This window comes from Alligator mississippiensis, chromosome 2 (assembly GCF_030867095.1).
Source record: "Alligator mississippiensis isolate rAllMis1 chromosome 2, rAllMis1, whole genome shotgun sequence".
NCBI lineage: Eukaryota > Metazoa > Chordata > Crocodylia > Alligatoridae > Alligator > Alligator mississippiensis.
The window spans coordinates 236,223,845-236,243,265 of NC_081825.1; the positions used below are offsets into that span (position 1 = coordinate 236,223,845).

General features: G+C 50.5%; 1 protein-coding gene across 15 annotated transcripts in view; it reads left to right on the top strand.

The window, feature by feature from the left end:
* The window catches only part of PAPLN (papilin, proteoglycan like sulfated glycoprotein), an 83,466-nt gene that overhangs the window by 48,682 nt on the left and 15,363 nt on the right, over window positions 1–19,421 (top strand). For 11 of the 15 annotated variants that reach the window (XR_009460171.1, XM_019496528.2, XM_059722928.1 and 8 more), the window contains 7 exons: window positions 1,167–1,374; window positions 4,536–4,712; window positions 5,852–6,008; window positions 11,745–11,831; window positions 17,219–17,483; window positions 17,598–17,715; window positions 19,227–19,356. Coding sequence is in view for 14 of the 15 variants with exons in the window: in XM_019496528.2 (XP_019352073.1) it covers window positions 1,167–1,374; window positions 4,536–4,712; window positions 5,852–6,008; window positions 11,745–11,831; window positions 17,219–17,483; window positions 17,598–17,715; window positions 19,227–19,356 (1,142 nt within the window). In the remaining variant the exon portion in view is untranslated. Of the gene's footprint in view, window positions 1–1,148; window positions 1,375–4,535; window positions 4,713–5,851; window positions 6,009–11,744; window positions 11,832–17,218; window positions 17,484–17,597; window positions 17,716–19,226; window positions 19,357–19,421 lie in introns of all 15 variants that reach the window. The other 4 variants (XM_019496530.2, XM_019496531.2, XM_019496532.2 and 1 more) reach the window with 4 other exon arrangements.

The window sequence follows — 19,421 nt, forward strand, 5'->3', positions numbered from 1 at the left end:
ATTTTATTGAGCCATGTTTAATTTTGTTTTCTTTGTTGGGGGATGGGTAAGAAAATTGATAGGATCTAGCATCACTTCTAGGTACCTCAGGCCCTTGTCAGCACAGTGGCAGACTTGCATACAGTACAAATGACATAGTTGTTGTGATGTTCAGTCCAATATCCCAGGAATCAGAGATCCATGCTTGATCCATCCAGACCTTGAGCTGCCATTGATGTGCCTGTAGTTGCATGCAGAAATGTGATCTGCTTCTTCCTGATGGAGGGTATACAGAGGGCTGTATTGGGGAAAATCATTAAGAGATCTGGATGGCATTCTTGTATTAATTTTAGTTAATTTGTTGGCAATAGAGAGAACCCACTAGGTGACCAGCCACCCCTGACCACCAGGAAGGGGATCCATAGATCACACCCAAGAATGAGCATAATAGAGTTTTGAGGCAGAATGACCTGTTGGTTTGCTGATATGGTAATTTTGCCTGTGGCTGGAGTTGGTTAGATGGCCAGTTTGGCTGGTAGTTTTTCTTCTATTGCTCAGTTCTGTATACCACATTTAAAAAGGAGGTCTATGGCTACAGAGTACTGCTTTTTATTTCTTTTTGGAACTAATTAAAAGCTGAGGCTCCAGTAACACTTGAAGAGGTTTTTCCACAGCCAGAGAACCAAGTTCTTTGAAGTTAGGGATTTGTCCTACAAAGAACAAACCAGGCTGCCCCATTTCCTAAATACTCTGTGCCACAGCTGCTTGTGTTTAAACTCATCCATATCTTTGCTCCAGCGCCTTTTGAGTTTCCACCTCTGATAATGTAAAGGCAGACAGCTCCACCCAGATTGCTGCAGAGAAATTCATCTTGCATGAAGTCATTTCCACAGCTGCCTTCCCTGACTCGCAGATTATCAGTTATCACCATCACTGTTTTCTCTTTGGGAGAGAGACCAAAAAAATGCAACCTTGTGATGTCAGACCACTTGACAGTTCCTGTGATGGCTTCCTTTCCTGCCATCACTGGTGTGACAGCACAAAAGTAGATTTTTCTGTAACACTGAATTAGGAGTAGAGCACTAACACTGCCCCACTGTGCCCCAGCTGTGATCCTGCAAGCCCTACTTATTAGATTTTCCTTGTTTGTTCTTTTGGTTTGCTGACAGCTTTTCTGTTACCCGCAGCTGGAAAACTGGGGAGTGGGGACCCTGCTCAGCCACCTGTGGAGGAGGCCTGCAGACCCGTTCAATTTACTGCACATCGCATGATGAACGAAGCTTTGAGGAAGTGGTGGATGATGGGGAGTGTGCAGCTTTAACACAGCGCCCCCGGGCCATACAGTCCTGCAGTGTGCGGCAGTGTGCAACATGGAGCACAGGGCCCTGGTCTGAGGTGAGGTTACATGCTGGGTGCATTTCTCTAGGTAGCACACACCATCTTGGCCAACAACTGAACTAGGGACCTCAGGAGCTAAAAGCAAGAGGTGCCAAAGCTCAGAAGCCAGGCTGTTTCTTTTCCTCTGTGACAGGCTTGTGTCCTCTGTAGACTGAGTACAGAGAGAGGGACCTATAGCATGTGTCTGGTATGAACAGAGGGCCAATCGTGTCTCAATCCCTGATTTCCAGTGGTCTTGCATTAGGCTGCCTATGAGGGCAGGGTCTAGTTGATTCAGAGAACTGAGTAGGGTTGTTCGTACCTTGTGTTTCTGTAAGGGGGCACTGTTTGAAACACTTGTCCAACAGGCAGCCCTGCATACAATTTAAGTCCCAGAAGCACAAAAGATAAAGATGGAAGATGCCTATGGAGTAGGGGTGCACTGATAGATTTTTTGGGTCAATACTGATGGCCGATTTTTTTAGCAAGCCATATCGGCTGATATTGATCTGATTCCGACATATAACCAGGCAGCTTGAAGAGTAGTGTCTGGCTGGTAAGTCTGTTGTGGGGGAAGGGGTGTGGGGGGGAGCAGATTGAGGCCCCCATGGAGGAAGGGAGTGGGGCAGGGGCAGACACTGCACAACTGGGGCGAGGCACAGGATGGAGCCGTGAGCGGTTTGTGCAGGGTGGGGGCGGCTCCCACCACTGCATGCACCCCAGGAAGGCATGGGGGGGGCGTGTGCCCCCAGATCTGCATGTGGGGTGAGGGCTGTGCTCTGGGGCTGGGGCAGCAACGGGGTCTTCCTGGCAGGGGAGGAGAGGGGGCTGGGCTGGACTGTGCTCAGGGTGGGTAGTGGTGGTGCTGGGAGGGGAGCCACGGGGGGGCTGCAGCCACCCCAAAATTCACCATAGCCCTCCCAAGCCTCCCCTTCCAGCACCACTGCTGCCTGCCCCGAATGCAGCCCAGCCCAACCCTTCCCCCATCCCCTGCCAGGAAAAGTTTGGCACCACCCCAGCCTGAGCCTGCAGTGGCAGCCCACCCTCACCCTGCATGCAACTCCAGGGGCACTTCCCCCCTCCCCCCCCCCACCAATTGGCCTCCTGAGGTGCATGCACTGGTGGGAGCTGCCCCCCACCTCCATACCCTGGGTGTACAGTGCTTGCCCCAGCCCCACTCCTCCCTCATTGTGGGGGCCTTGATCTGCCCCCTCCACACCCCTTCCCTTGCAACAGACTTGCCAGCCAGACCTGGCTGCTCTCCATGTTGCCGGGCTGCACTCCTGGCCACCTGCATGTTGCACTGTGGCTGACCACATGCACAGGGCATGTATTGGCCACATTATTGGCCACATCAGCCAGAAAAAGCTGATTGCTGATGCTCTCAATTTTTCTTATATCGGTGCCAATCCAGCATGAGATCGATGTATCGGTGCACCTCTACTATTAAGTATGACCCAGTCAAGGGGTGGCCATCCTGCAGCACACATGCTACAAGTGGCATGGGCAGTTTCTGTGTGCAGCATGTGGCAGATCAGGGAGGAGACAGGCAGCACAATGGCAAATAGGAAGCAGAGCAGCAGCTCAGACAGAGAGCACAGGGCAGGAAACAGATAGCAGGACAGCAGATTGGCAAAGGAAGGGAATCAGAGTGGCACTTGGGGAGGTTGCAGGGCTAATTTGTGGCACATCTGTCTAACCAAAAGGTTAGTCTCTACTGATTTAATCTACCCCCAAAGGCTAAAATGTACTTCCAGGGTCACATTAAATCCTGGAAACAGCTGCATCACACTATTATGACTCTTGTTGTCTGAAATACTGCAACATAATGGCATTGGACAGAGCTGCATAATACCATGACTTTGCAACACCTGAAGTAGGCTCAGGACACTGCCTTTGCCTTTGAAGATGCAGGAAAGACATGAACACTGCACTTATGCTATAGGTTCCAGAATGAGTGGCAGCCCTGAGAGTGCATGGGCACCAGTGGAAGAAGCCATATTGTATTGTGTACAAATCAATTCATGGAGCAAGAAAGCTGACATTCCCAAAGGCAGCTGCATCCTGGTTTCCTAGAGATAAAAGGAACTGTGGGCAAAATGGTTGCTCTCCGACAAATGAATGTCTGAAACTCCATCCAAGGAGCTCATCTACACCGATTTAAAAGTGAACGTGCCAGGCTGCAGTAGTCCTATACTGAGAGACACCAGTCACTAATGGAGAAATTGTCTGGGTGCCAGGCAGCATGACTGTGAAAGGAACAGAGGAACATGGCATTAAAGTAGCAGGGGGGATGTGACACTGAAAATGTTTAAGCACAAATAAAATGTAACTTCCAGCAGAGAAGGTGCATCTCAGCCCAACAGTGTGAAGGCTTCCTCTGAGTCCTTTTGAGAGGGACAAGGTCATTAAGCTAGGGATCTTGGCAACACCAGTATCTAACCACTTTTCTGCCCCTCCAGCCTTCACCTTTTGCTGATTTCTATCAGGAGCCAGTGTCATTTAGCAGGTCCTATACATCACTTTTCATCTGTAGTTCTTAAAGCACCTAACAAAGGTCTGTATCATTACCCCTGGGAAGGAAGCAGAGGCAGATACTTGAAAAGATTTGCTCAAAAATCACCCCAGCAAGCTATTGGCAGAGAATGAAGTAGAGCATGGATCTCCCAAGCTTTATGGCAACATCTTTACTATCAAACTACATTGCCTCTTATGTAGCCTAATTCATACCATAATTTCTTGAATATAAAATGACCTGAAATATCCTAGATGACCTTGTTTTTCAAAGGCAGAATGAATTAAAAAAAACCTCTTTCCCTGTAGTAAGTACCTGAGTAGCAGCAGCTAGGAAGGAAAGCCTGCTCATTGTCTGCTCCCTCTGGATGGCTGCAAATTTTACTTTCGGCTTCACCCAGAACCTGCTCTTACCATACTTCTCGAATATAATGCTCGCTCCAATTTCCAGCAGCTGTTTTTTGGGGAAAAGGTGTGTGTTGTATGTGAAAAAACATGGTATGACACCCCCTTAACATATGTATTTTCTGATTCTATGACGGTTTTTTGTGCTATGTATTTTCAAAGCGGAAAGCCTCTTTGAAGCTGGGCAGTCTATCCCAGGAAACTTAAACATAGACGGTACCTACATGCATTCTCTGTAACAGTCGGGACCCTTCTTGCAGTGCTCCATGACCTGTGGTGAAGGCATTCAAACCCGGAGTGTTGTCTGCAGATCAGAGCAGGGTGCTCAGACTTTAGACGTTGCTTGCCTGCAAGAGTCTAAGCCAGTGGATACCCAGCCCTGCCTCAGGGAGAGATGCCTCCAGGAAATTGGTTGGCATGTTGGAGACTGGGGCCTGGTAAGTGTCATGTGCTGATGGTTCTCACTTCGTTGATTGAGTCACACTGCACCTCCCACGTCACATTTTGATCGGATTGGCCCAGGCTTCAGTGGCTGAGGGCTGGGAGCACATACTGCTTTATTAGCAGCTCCCAGGCATTCAGTCACAGTGCAATCTGGGCTAGTAAAGCTGCAGTTAATCTTCTGCCTGCTTTGCTTATGCCTGCTACAAAAATAAGCCTTTTTGCAGGGGATTATAGCTTCAGTGACTGTAGCAACATGTAGCCAATGCACAGAGGCAGTCCACTCTTGTTGCTAATTCCCATCACTTTGGGACATTGCTGTCAATCCATTGCTGTCATTCAGATGCTACCAGCAGAGTATGGCTTTGGCCCCATCTCTACTGAATTGGAAGTCCTGCTTTGGTGAATTGGTTTAAAGTATGTTCCTGAAGTGGTTCAGGGTTCAGTGTAAGCAGAGTTTGGCTTGTTCTTGTGGATAGGATCAAACTTTGTTTAATTTGATTTGAGGTCAGGATCAGCACTGAAACAGCCAGCACCGAAGGGACAAAACTGAGTTAGCCTGTACTGGGTTGACACATGCTGAGCACATTTCCTGCTCTCTTTTGGCTGGGACTCTTGCCCACTGTTCTGTGTGGTGCCTAGATTTTCAACAGAACCAGGGCTGAGCTGTTCCCTTTATTTTTGTCCCATCTTTTGAACATTACATTCTATAGCTAAATAAATGGACTCTCTGAGGCTGCTGAACTTTAGCTTGGGGAGATGTGTTATATGAATATTTATACCCCATATCCCAGCCTCCTTGTCTCTGTTCTAGGCTGCTCCCCATCTCACTCTGCCACCCCTGCCTTCTTCTGAGGAAGGGTGGCAGCTTCAGTCAGATACACTCACTGGGACCACTGAACCTGGTTGCTCCATAGTAAGCAGTTGTGCGGCCCCTAGGAAAGAGGGACTGTAGGACCGAGCCCAGCAGGATGGGTGGGTTGCAGTGAAACTGGAGTTGCTCCAGTCCATGTTCAGCCCTGCAGTAAGTTGCTATTGGTTTTGCTTGGCCAGCAGCTAACCACATTGGTGTTCAGCATCTCAGGTTCTTGGTTCTGTCTGCTTCCAACTCACTTTCCTCATTTTTGCCTTCAAGTGTTCAAAAAGCTGTGGCTCAGGCTTCCGAACACGCCAGGTCATCTGTGCTGATGGGGAGTCCAGACTCTACAGCCCCGAGGCATGCCAGGCCATTCAGCCACAGGTACCAGCCAGGCTGGAAAACTGCAACACTCAGCCCTGCCACCTGCCACAACGTAAGTGTCATTGCTGGAAAGCTGGATCTTCCTCAGATGCTCCTGCTTTCAAGTACAGATTCCCAGTAACTCATGCCTTCTGGGCTGAGTGTTTCAAGGTACCTGCTTACCCATGTGCAGATGCTATGTGGTCACTATTTTGTTCTGCAGGATTTGTTGTGGGTTTCTTCCTCCCCTATCTGAAATGCACATCAGGCATGTGAGCAATGTTTCTGCCTTCCCCTTTCAGTTCCTGTATTGCTCTTGCCTGTGTAATAGAGATTACGCTTAGGGGCAACCAACATGGGTTCATTAGAGGCAGGTCCTGTCAAACCAACCTGGTGGCCTTCTATGACCAGGTCACAAAATCCTTAGATGCAGGTGTAGCAGTGGATGTAGTCTTTCTGGACTTCAGGAAGGCCTTTGACACTGTCTCTCACCCCATTCTTATTAAAAAACTAGGAGACTGTGGCGTCAACACCTATACAGTCAAATGGGTCACTAGTTGGCTGGAGGGCCGCACCCAGAGAGTAGTGGTGGACGAGTCATTTTCGACCTGGAGGGATGTAGGTAGTGGGGTCCCCCAGGGCTCGGTCCTCGGACCTGCACCGTTCAACATCTTCATCAGCGGCTTGAACGAGGGAGTAAAAAGCACCCTGTTCAAATTCACAGATGACACTAAGATGTGGGGAGAAGTGGGCATGCTAGAAGGGAGGAATAGGCTGCAATCAGACCTAGACAGGTTACAGGGTTAGGCAGATGAGAACAGGACGGGTTTCAACACTGACAAGTGCAAGGAACTGCACCTAGGGGGGAAGAACCAGCAGCATACCTACAGGCTGGGGAGTTTCCTTCTTGTCAGTGCAGAGGCAGAAAAGGATCTTGGAGTCATTATTGACGCCAAAATGAATGTGGGCCAACAGTGTGGGGAAGTGGTCAGGAAGGCCAACCGTACCTTGTCATGCATCCGCAGATGCATCTCAAGTAGGTCCAAGGAGGTGATCCTCCCCCTCTGTGTGACACTGGTCAGGCCGCAGTTGGAGTACTGTGTCCAGTTCTGGACGCCGCACTTCAGGAGGGATGTGGACAACATGGAGAGGGTCCAGAGGAGGGCTACTCGCATGACCAGGGGTCAGCTGGGCAGGACTTACGAGGAGAGGCTACAGGACCTGAACCTGTTCAGCCTCCACAAGAGAAGGGTGAGGGGGGATCTAGTGGCCATTCACAAACTAGTCAGGGGGGACCAGCAGGCATTGAGGGAGTCCCTGTTCCCCTGAGCGCTACCAGGAGTGACAAGAAATAACGGTCACAAGCTGGCAGAGGGTAGATTCAGGCTAGATATCAGGAGGCGCTACTTCACTGTCAGGGCGGCTAGGATCTGGAACCAACTTCCAAGCAAAGTGGTGCTGGCTCCTACCCTGGGGGTCTTTAAGAGGAGGCTGGATGAACACCTCGCCGTTTGATCCCAGCATTCTTTTCTGCCCATGGCAGGGGGTCGGACTTGATGATCGGCTCAGGTCCCCTCCGACCCTACCAGCTATGAAATGATAAAACTATAGCCTCAATCTTGGCAGATGCTGGTGATTGACTTAAGCCATGACTGTCAAACTGGTGTCCCACAACGGGGAAATGTGCAGCCCCTGGGCTCCTACCCAGCCCCTGCCCTCTTATTTTTGTAGCTGCTGCTGCATTTAGGGTCTGTAGGCTCCCCCCCAGCCATGAACTTTCACTTTCTCCTCCCACCCCAGAGAGTGGGGTGGCACAGCCCACAACACCAGGGAAGCCAACGGCATGGTGCATCAGTGCAGGGGGAGGGAGGGAACTGTAGTGCCCATGTGTGCAGTGCTGAAGGGATCTAGTCTAGGGGCCTGTGGCTTGTGCTAATGAAGCCCCAGCTTGTACAGTGTGCAGCCCTAAACTAAGCTTAAAAGCCTAGGCCACAGGATGGGGTGGGCCACCCGGGCCATGGCCCAACCAGCTTTTAGCACATTAATTTATATAACCCACAAATGCACAATTGTCATAGATTCATAGATGTTAGGGTCGGAAGGGACCTCAATAGATCATCGAGTCCGACCCCCTGCATAAGCAGGAAAGAGTGCTGGGTCTAGATGACCCCAGCTAGATACTCGTCTAACCTCCTCTTGAAGACCCCCAGGGTAGGGGAGAGCACCACCTCCCTTGAGAGTCCGTTCCAGACCTTGGCCACTTGAACTGTGAAGAAGTTCTTCCTAATGTCCAATCTAAATCTGCTCTCTGCTAGCTTGTGGCCATTGTTTCTTGTAACCCCCAGGGGTGCCTTGGTGAATAAATACTCACCAATTCCCTTCTGTGCCCCCGTGATGAACTTATAGGCAGCCACAAGGTCGCCTCTCAACCTTCTCTTGCGGAGGCTGAAAAGGTCCAGTTTCTCTAGTCTCTCCTCGTAGGGCTTGGTCTGCAGGCCCTTGACCATACAAGTTGCCCTTCTCTGGACCCTCTCCAGGTTATCCGCATCCTTTTTGAAGTGTGGCGTCCAGAATTGCACGCAGTACTCCAACTGCGGTCTGACCAGCGCCCTATAGAGGGGAAGTATCACCTCCCTGGACCTATTCGTCATGCATCTGCTGATGCACGATAAAGTGCCATTGGCTTTTCTGATGGCTTCGTCACACTGCCGGCTCATGTTCATCTTGGAGTCCACTAGGACTCCGAGATCCCTTTCCACCTCTGTGCCACCCAGCAGGTCATTCCCTAGGCTGTAGGTGTGCTGGACATTTTTCCTCCCTAGGTGCAGCACTTTGCATTTCTCCTTGTTGAACTGCATCCTGTTGTTTTCTGCCCACTTGTCCAACCTATCCAGGTCTGCCTGCAGCTGTTCCCTGCCCTCCGGCGTGTCCACTTCTCCCCATAGCTTTGTGTCATCTGCAAACTTGGACAGAGTACATTTGACTCCCTCGTCCAAGTCGCTGATGAAGACATTAAAGAGTATCGGTCCAAGGACCGAGCCCTGCGGGACTCCAATGCCCACACCCTTCCAGGTCGAGACCGACCCATCTACCACGACTCTTTGGGTGCGACCCTCCAGCCAATTTGCCACCCACCGGACCGTGCAGTCATCCACATCACAGCCTCTTAACTTGTTCACCAGTATGGGGTGGGATACCGTATCGAAGGCCTTCCTGAAGTCTAAGTATACGACATCCACCCCTCCTCCTGTGTCCAGGCGTTTCGTAACCTGGTCATAGAAAGAGACTAGGTTGGTCAGGCACGATCTGCTCGCCACAAACCCATGCTGGTTTCCCCTCAGCATAATTTGCCCTGCTGGGCTCTCACAAATGTGAGCCTTGATAATTTTTTCAAAGACTTTACCAAGGATGGAGGTGAGACTGACCAGCCTATAATTGCCCGGGTCCTCCTTCCTCCCCTTTTTGAAAATGGGGACCATGTTAGCCCTTTTCCAGTCCTCCGGGACTTGGCCCGTGTGCCACGAGCGTTTGAATATTCCCGCCAGTGGCTCTGCAATGATGTCGGCCAGTGGCTTCAGCACCCTCGGATGGAGCCCATCCGGGCCTGCCGACTTAAAGGCATCCAGTTCTTCCAAGTGACTCTGCACCACCTCAGGGTCTACGTATGGAAGTCTGGCGCCTTGCTGCTGCCTCTCTACAACCCCAGTGAGAGACTTGTCGCGCCCCTTGCTTAGGAACACTGAGGCAAAGAACTCGTTGAGGAGTTCAGCCTTGTCCCCCCTATCTGTCACCAATTGTTTCTGCCCATTTAGCAGCGGTCCTATTCCTCCCTGGGCCTTCCTTTTACTCCCAATATATCTAAAAAACAATTTCTTGTTGTCCTTTACTTGGGTTGCCATCCTCAGCTCCATGGTAGCTTTGGCCCGCCTAACTGCCTCCCTACAAGCACGAGCAGAGGAGGTATATTCATCTTTAGTGATCTCACCCTGTTTCCACTTTTTATGTGCTCCCCTTTTGGCCCTTAGGCTGCCCTGGATTTCTCTGGTCAGCCATGGAAGCCTCCTGGCCCCTTTCCCTCTTTTGCCTCGCTCGGGGATCGTCTTGCTTTGTGCCCGAAGGATCGTTTCCTTTAGGCACAGCCACCCTTCTTGGGCTCCCATCCCTTCAAAACTCCTACTCTGCAGTGCTTCCTTGACTAATCGCCTGAGTGCAATGAGATCAGCTTTCCTAAAGTCTAGCACTTTCACCCTACTAGTTACCTTACCCACTCGCCGTCTTATGTTGAATTCTATCATAAGGTGATCACTGTCTCCCAAATGGCTACCGATCTGGAGGTCCCCTATCATGTCATCTCCCGTTGCCAATACCAGATCCAGTATGACATTCCCCCTAGTGGGACCATGCACCTCCTGTGTCAGGTGGAGGTCCTGTACACAGGTTAGAAACCTGCGTGAGCGATGGGACTTTGCTGTCTGCGTCTCCCAGCAGATGTCTGGGTAGTTTAGGTCCCCCATGACTACCGCCTCTTTAGCTTTTATGGTCTCCGAGAGTTGCCTCAGGAGCCCCGCATCTATTTCTTCCCCTTGGTGTGGGGGTCTGTAGCAGACCCCTACCACCAAATCCCTTTCTCCTTGCCCCCCATGTAGCCTAACCCACAATCCTTCTACTTCCTCAACCTCGGTTTCTGTCTTGATGAGGGTTGATGTATATTGCTCACTGACATAAAGTAAAGTGTCATCCAGTTGAAACTGTATAGCTATTTTTGTAACTGCATAGCTAGCTAAATTGATGTGCTAAAAGTTGGTTGGGCCATGGCCCAGGTGGGCCACCCCATTCGGCAGTCTATGGTTAAAAGGAGAAGTCAGTGGAGCTATAGCCAGGCTGTCTGCAGTTGGGGGTGGGGAGAAGGAGCAAGAAGTTATAACAGACTCTCATTCCTTGTGGATCAGGTATAGAGAGGAAGACTCATAACACGCTGCCCAGAAGGTCCCATTTGTTCTCCATTCTCTTTTTCAAGCCACATGGACCCCATCTCAGGAGTGGGAAATGAAAGCTATCAAAAGCTCTCCCATGTCACCAAGCCTGACAGAGAGATGGGGGCACTTTGGGCTTCCATCCAGCCCGTTGCTGCAGTAGCAGCAGTGATATTCATAATGAACAAAAATCCTCATATGCCTCTGAGCCCAAGGATCTTTTCTTGGCCAAATTAATGAAGTGGCACCATGGTTCCCCAGCCATAGACATGCCCTAGATTGGTTCATTTGTCAGGCTGGGTTGACCTCAGACCTTCTGCCCCTTTCTGTGGGGCAGAAGCCTAATAAAAGACCCTCAATTAGTTACCTGAAATCATGTGGAGCAGCTGGTATTTCCCCTTGGCTAAGTAGAAATAACCATGGGCTGTTTTGTTCTCCCTCATTCTCCTCTTGGGCTGTAAGTTTCATTTCATCTGTGAAAGGTGCATTGTGTGGGCAAATATGACATACTGCCCACCTGCAAGCAAAAGTCTGCAAAGATTCTGCTTCCTACATCTTTACCACGGTAGATCCAGGATTTCCCATCAAATTTTAATACAGTGGCTGTATGAGGCCTCTTCCCTCTTTTGGCCTGATAGAAGGGACAGAAGATCATGCAGCTTTTGAAAGATGCCTGCTTCCACCCATGCTCACTTCTCTGCAATTTGAAATAATTTGAAGGACCTTTGATCCCCATTTGAACATATCTTCCCTTGACACTTTAATGGGCACAAGGTAGCTGGTCGAGTCCATAACTATCGTAAGTACACTGATGTCACACATGCATCTCCTTGCAGAGGTCCCCAGTATGCAGAACACTGTGGGCTATGACATCAGCCGACAGTTCTTGTTGATACGCTACCACCCAGACAGCACTGCCACAGGTATGACAAGCTTACTGTTTCCTTTGTTATTTCTTTTTAGCTGTTTTCCTCCTCTTCCTTACAGCAGCTTCCAGGCCTGAGGAACAATCCTTCACAAGTATTGCATTGTGTCTAGATCAGTGATTTTTCAACCAGGGTGCCATGGTGCCCTGATTTGCTGCCAGACCTTTTGAAAGGCTCCATGAGTTATGAGGAAATAGGTCAATAAGCTAACCATATAAGTGCAGCTTCAGGCTTGTTCCTGCCTGGCCAATCCTCCACCCCTGCTGTCCAGCCCCTCTGCAAGGAGTGGGTATTGTAAAATATATATATTAGTTTTTTAAATCGGGTGCCTTTCAATTCACAAAAGTCAGGGAGGGTGCTTCAAGTCCAATGAGGGGTGCCTTGATTCCAAAAAGTTTGACAACCACTAGTTTAGATGCATCCTTATTAAAGAATATCTAGATATGTAGAAATCCCAGACTTTGACAGGGTGACATTAACTGTAGGCAAAGTAGAACATAACCTTGGCAAAATGGGTGGATCTAGGATTTTGAAAAGGGGGGTGCACATGGTGAGGTGCATCATCACATATAAAACATCACATAGTTTTCTCCAGTTAAAATATACTAGAAGCTTTGTCAGGGGAGTAGGGAGGTATTATTGCATTTAAAATTGAAGCAGAAACAAATATAATTTAATTGGAATGGATTGAAAACAGTCTGCAGGGTTGTAAGATAGGAGCTTTGTTACCAGGAGCAGCTAACAGACAGTAGGTCTGTGTGAATAGGGAAGCATTCAATTCAGATTCGGCTGATTCGGAGGACAGTGATTCGATTCAGAGATTCAGATCACTGTCCTGAACCGATTCAGCTGAATCAGCTTCAGAAGATATGGCGCTGATTTGGAGAGATTCAGTGATTCGGATCGGCCGGGGAGAGGCAGGCACAGCTGGGCACTTGCAGGTTCTCCTGTGGCTCCTCCAGCTGTGCCTGCCTCTCCCTGGGCAGGGGGAGCCATGGGAGAAGCCCTGTCTGGCCCCATTACCCACTCATCCCCAGCCTAGTTCCAGCACTTTAAAAAAAAAAAAAAAAAAAAAGCCCCACACTCACTGGATTTAGGAGTGGCCATTGGAGCCTCTGGGTGCTCATGGTAGAGCCCCCCCCCATGCAGAGTGGGAAGTGGGGGGCAGAGGGGATGGCCCCCCCTCTGCTTGGCACCTGAGCAGCAGCTGCCCCATGGCATGGGTGTGGCATGGCTTGGCAGGGCTCTGCATGCTGCCTGGGAGCTGGGGCCGCTGGGGTTGAGTGCTGCTGGGCTTTGGCTGACTGCTGGAGCTGCCCCAGCTCTCAGACAGTGTGCAGTGTCCTGCCAAGCTGCCGTGTGAGTGCCAAGCGGGGGGGTGATCCTCACTGCCCTGCGCTGCACATGGGCGTTCTTCCATGAGTGCCCAGAGGCCCCAATTGCCACTCCTGCAGCCAGTGAATGTGGGGCTTTTCTTTTTAAGTGCTGGGAGGCTGGGCTGGGTGGAGGCTGGGGCCAGGCAAGGCAGCTGTGGGGGCTTCTTCCGTGGCTCCCCCAGCTGTGCCTGATTCTGCCCCAGTCGGGGGAGCCACAGGGGCTATGCCACTTGCCCAGCTGGCGCGGGGGGGGGGGGGGGGGTGTTGCAGGCGTGGCTCTCTCCGGGCAGCAGCAGGGCATAGCCCCTGCATAGCCCCTGCTCCCAGCACTGCTGTGCCCACATCAGCAATGGGAGTGGGGACTCTGCCCTTCCACCGCTTGCTAGCCAGGGTGGGGAAGTGCAGGATGTGGGCATGGCAGCACTGGGAGTGGGGCTCTGCCCTGCAGCCACTTGCCCCCTTCCTCCTGGAGTGAGCCACACCTGCATCCCACCCCACCCCACCCAGCTGAGCAAGCAGCAGCAGGGCAGAGCCCCCACTCCCAGTGCTGCCGCGCCTGCATCCTGCACCCTTCCACCCCCCTCCCTGAGTAGCATGGCCCCATGCCCTGGCTGGTCAGTTTGTCTCAGCCCCAGCCCCAATCCCTCCCTCCCTCATGCCTCTTCCCTCTCCCAACCCTAACAGATTTACCAGCTGGAGGCAGCTGTCAGCTGCCTGTTTAGTCTGTGTCCCGATCGGCTTAATCTTTTCCGAATATTTTTCCAAATCGATTCAGATGCTTCAAATGACCAGGTAGAAAACCAGGTTTTCTATGACCAGGTTACGAAATGCCTGGACACAGGAGGAGGGGTGGATGTTGTATACTTAGACTTCAGGAAGGCCTTTGATACGGTATCCCACCCCATACTGGTGAACAAGTTAAGAGGCTGTGATGTGGATGACTACACAGTCCGGTGGGTGGCCAATTGGCTAGAGGGTCGCACCCAGAGAGTTGTGGTGGATGGGTCGGTCTCGACCTGGAAGGGTGTGGGCAGTGGGGTCCCGCAGGGCTTGGTCCTTGGACCGATACTCTTTAATGTCTTCATCAGCGACTTGGACGAGGGAGTCAAATGTACTCTGTCCAAGTTTGCAGATGACACAAAGCTATGGGGAGAAGTGGACACGCCGGAGGGCAGGGAACAGCTGCAGGCAGACCTGGATAGGTTGGACAAGTGGGCAGAAAACAACAGGATGCAGTTCAACAAGGAGAAATGCAAAGTGCTGCACCTAGGGAGGAAAAATGTCCAGCACACCTACAGCCTAGGGAATGACCTGCTGGGTGGCACAGAGGTGGAAAGGGATCTTGGAGTCCTAGTGGAGTCCAAGATGAACATGAGCCGGCAGTGTGACGAAGCCATCAGAAAAGCCAATGGCACTTTATCGTGCATCAGCAGATGCATGACGAATAGGTCCAAGGAGGTGATACTTCCCCTCTATAGGGCGCTGGTCAGACCGCAGTTGGAGTACTGCGTGCAATTCTGGGCGCCACACTTCAAGAAGGATGCGGATAACCTGGAGAGGGTCCAGAGAAGGGCAGCTCGTATGGTCAAGGGCCTGCAGACCAAGCCCTACGAGGAGAGACTAGAGAAACTGGACCTTTTCAGCCTCCGCAAGAGAAGGTTGAGAGGCGACCTTGTGGCTGCCTATAAGTTCATCACGGGGGCACAGAAGGGAATTGGTGAGTATTTATTCACCAAGGCGCCCCCGGGGGTTACAAGAAACAATGGCCACAAGCTAGCAGAGAGCAGATTTAGATTGGACATTAGGAAGAACTTCTTCACAGTTCGAGTTGCCAAGGTCTGGAACGGGCTCCCAAGGGAGGTGGTGCTCTCCCCTACCCTGGGGGTCTTCAAGAGGAGGTTAGATGAGTATCTAGCTGGGGTCATCTAGACCCAGCACTCTTTCCTGCTTATGCAGGGGGTCGGACTCGATGATCTATTGAGGTCCCTTCCGACCCTAACATCTACGAATCTATGAAATCGATTCAGAGCTTTTACTTGGTCTCCCAACTCGATTTGAATTCAGAGATTTGGTCCCCGAATCGGGCCAAATCTCCTCTGAATTGAATCAACTACTGAAGCTTTGCACAGCCCTAACACAGCAGAATTGCAGAATAAAAATAGCTTTATTGGTGGAACATCAAGACCGTTAAAAAGAAGAGTGGGTCGTTAACACCTGTGGAAGGAAGAGTCTAGAAGGGATTAGGTAGATTCTAATGACCCATGAAATCAATTGACTCCCTCAGCACTGCCTGACTTGAAATGCTGCTGCTGCTGCTGCCAGGCAGTTGGTTTTAAATTTTGGGTGGAGCAGGAATCAAAGGGGGGCTGCAAGTGCACCACTGCACCAACCTGGATCCACCCCTGCTTGGCAGTCAATCTAGGAGGTCAGCAAGAGCTTAGTACAATTGCTGTGGTCCTCAGCAGGAGGGCAGTCCCAAGCACGTCTTCTCCAGTTGCAGAGTTCTACCCATCTCCCCTCCTCCAGAAGATTCATCTTGGCCAACGAGTGTGGTAGACAGGTGTAGGTTTCAGGTCTGACCTAGAATCTTTGCATCAGCAACCCCAGTGCCCAAATGCAGCTGGTGTAGACAATAATAGAACATATTTGTGAACCAAAATCAGCCAGAGAGTCTGAGAGAATATGCAAGTCTGTTTGGAGGGGGAAGTGAAACAGACTGGGGGGAGTCAGGTCAGGACTAGGAGTCAGAACTGAGCCCAGTGGCTCCCAACCTTTTTTATACTATAGACTGGCAAACATATTTAAATTTAATTTACGTATTTAAATGTGGGGCTGCCCGGGAAGAAGAGGCTCCACTGCTTTCCCTAGAAGCAAGCAGCAGAGCTACCTCCTCACCCTTTGCCATGGGCAGGGTTGGGGTGTCTTGCCTGGCCCAGTGCAGGCCCTGGTACCTGCTGCACAGCCATGGCAGCGGGAGCAGGACGGGGTGCGTGGAGCCAGCTGCCTCCCTCCGAGGGCTGCCTCGCCACCCAGCTTGAACCCTACACGTCACTGCCAGCAGCCCAGCAGCCAACCCTTCATGGCCCAGTGGTTGGAAACCTCTGTTGTAGAAGGTAGAGTGTAGTCAGCAGGTGATATGAAAGGGGTGGGCAAAATGCAGCCCACGGGTCAGATGTGGCCCACCAGGCCATTCTATCTGGGCCACGGGGCCCCTAAAATATTTAGGAAATTAATATTTATCTGCCCCTGGCTGCCTGACAAGCAGCCCTTGGTGGCTTGCCAAAACTCAGTAAGCGGCCCTCCAGCTGAAATAATTGCCTGCCCCTGTGAGGTGACTGTGCTGAAGTCCTTCATTTAGGTCAGCGGTTCTCAACCTTTTTAGACTCGAGACATGCCTTGGAAAATGCCAGATCTTAGCTTTCACTCATTTTTTTGAAGACAGAAAAATAATAGAGCAGTTCTTGTGTTGTGAAGAGCTCAGAAAGACCACTACAGCTCAGCATATTTTTGACACCATAGATTCCCATCTGAAATCTCTGGGTTTAGCTTGATTCATGTGTTGGTGTTTATACACCTAACAATGCTAATGTTGTACAGCACCCTGTGGCACCCTTAAAAAGAGCTCACACCACCCTGTGAAAATTGCTGACCTAGCGTACCACTTGATTGAGGGCCAGTCCTGTATACCAAGGTCATTTTACAATAAGAGTATTTGAGGGAGGAAAAACTGCCCATGTGATATATGACCAGCAGTATTTCCTTGGAGGAGTGGGTAGTGGGAGGACATGAAGAACACTGGCAGAGAACCCAGCATGAGCTGCTCCTTTCTAGAATTTCCCTGTTGTTTGGGTAAAAAGTTCATGCTGAAAAGCCTTCTCTGTAGACTCAGACAGGCAGGGGAGGGCTGCCATCGATCAGTGTGCTATGAGCAGAGAAAGAGGAACAACTGACTGGATTTTTGATGCCTGTCAGGAATGTGCTACAAGCACTAAGGAACGTTCTCCTCAGTTCATAGAGATGAAAGAACAAACCAAGGAAGTTTGACACGACACCAGACCAATGAGGACCGTGGCTCTAACTTCTTGCCTCTTCACGTGGAATCCCGCTCCATCCCCTCAGGATCCCAGCAGTTCAGCTCTTTTCAGGATATTTCCCCTGGGAATGGTCCTCAGGTCTGTAACCAGGGCCCTCATGGCTGCTGCCCAGATGGCCGTACTCCAGCTTCTGGCCCCTTTGGGCAAGGCTGCTCCACAAGCATGTGCCATCAGAGCAGGTAGGATGAAACAGAGGGGTTGGGCCGATGCAGCTGAAGTGTGCAAGCTGCCTTGGTTAGGCCAGGTTCATAGATAAGCTATGTTTACTAAAGGTTTTTGTTCTCTTGCTGTAGGTATGGATGCTGCCCTGATGGAATATCCACTGCCCAGGGCCCAAGCAACATGGGATGTCCAGAGTATTACAGTGATGCTTACGCGAGCAGAGATGGGCTAACTACAGCCTCCCCAGCAGTAAGTGCCAGAACCCTTTGCTAAAGAGAGACCTATTTGAAATTGCCCAGCAGCTGTTATGGCTACAGTAGGCATGTCTACACAAGATGTTTACTATGGAGCTGCCTAATTGCCTAATTGGCTTCACAGCAAATGTCTCCGAGTCTACACCATTATTAGGGCACATAAAACTAATAAACTCTGGAGCAGGTTAGTACTTGTATTTAATGCGAGTAGCACACATGTAGATGCTGGCCTGCTGGCTGGGCCATGAGGGTGCTTCAGCGCAGGGGCTTCCTGCTGGCTAACCCTGCACTGAAGCACCCTTGTGCCCCAGGCAGCCCCGCTGCAGCACACTGAGCCTGGTCAGAGCAGCCCTGGGCTGCTGCCAGCTGAGGCTGCTCTGACCGGGCTCAATATGCTGTGCATGAATAAACTCTTGAGCAATATACCCCAGAGTTTTTTTGCTCGCGTGCACATTCAAATGGCATGCTCGAAAGCAAAAACTCCCTCCAGAGCAATAAGTTCCACATTTTATTTATCAGCATTAATTTCACATGTAGATGTGCCCAGTGACAGGTTCGTGTTGTGTTTTCTGCACCTGGAAGTAACTCTGGAGAAAGGAATTAAGGAGGCCTTGTGCACTTGTTATACCAGCATTCCTCTCCCTTCTGTGCATAGAGACCCAGAACACAGTAGGGCTGCAGCAACTTCTTCCTGTTCTGCCAAAATGAAAAGTAGAGGAAACCTCTCTTGGGTGACAGACCTAGTATTCCTTCTTGTAGGATACAAGGGTTAAACTGAAACTGGAAGGTTGGGTACCACGTGTAGAAAGGGAAAATATCTATTTATTATGCCTGTGCCCCTGCCATTTTATGAGGCTGCCTTGATCATGGTTGATAGTTCTTTCTAGTGTGAGATGCTAGGTTGTGGAGCTGTAGGGGGTCATTTGGGATAACAAAATAAATCACAGTCCAGAGGAGTTCAGTGGGTCACGCCAGAATGAAAAAAAGAGGATGGCTCAGATGCTAAGGATGAGATTAATTTCAAAGTTACCAGCTCTAAGTGAGCTAAGGGGAATGAGTGAAATTCCTCACTGTCTGACCATCTAGTGGCATGAGACGATGATCTCCATCTAATTCCTAGAGGACAGAGCACATCACCATTGCCACTAACTGTTCCCTTTCTTGTTGCTCAGCAGAAATGGCTGTGGAGGATACTTTCCTCAGTACTGTTTCTGTCAGGCCCACTAGGCCACAGGGGGTTGGACTAGATGACCTCTGGAGGTTCCTTCCAGCCCTGCGTCTCTATGGCTAGTGTGCTTTTTTGGATAGATAAACAGAGGACTTCCAGTTCTGGGGCTGGTCAATCTGAATTCTCTCATTGGCATAAATTTTACTAAAATGAAAACAGAATTGAAAGTGACTCCTTGCATGTCTAGTTCTGTCCAGTGGGCAGTTTGTCGGTGGTCCTCATACGTGCTGTCACTGCCGCTGCCATTCTACAGCTCTTGGCTTTTGTTTCACTTTAAGACAAGCCAGGCTTTGTCCCAGCAGCACCAGTCGGATGAATGCCGAGGTTCTATGTATGGCTGCTGCTATGACAAGGTTGCTTCAGCTTCAGGACCTGAAGGCGAAGGGTGCCTCCATAGACCCTGGCAACGTAAGTGAGGTTTTGGCTTTCTGATTTAAAACAGCGTTCTTCTCATGGAAAGGTCCAATGTGATA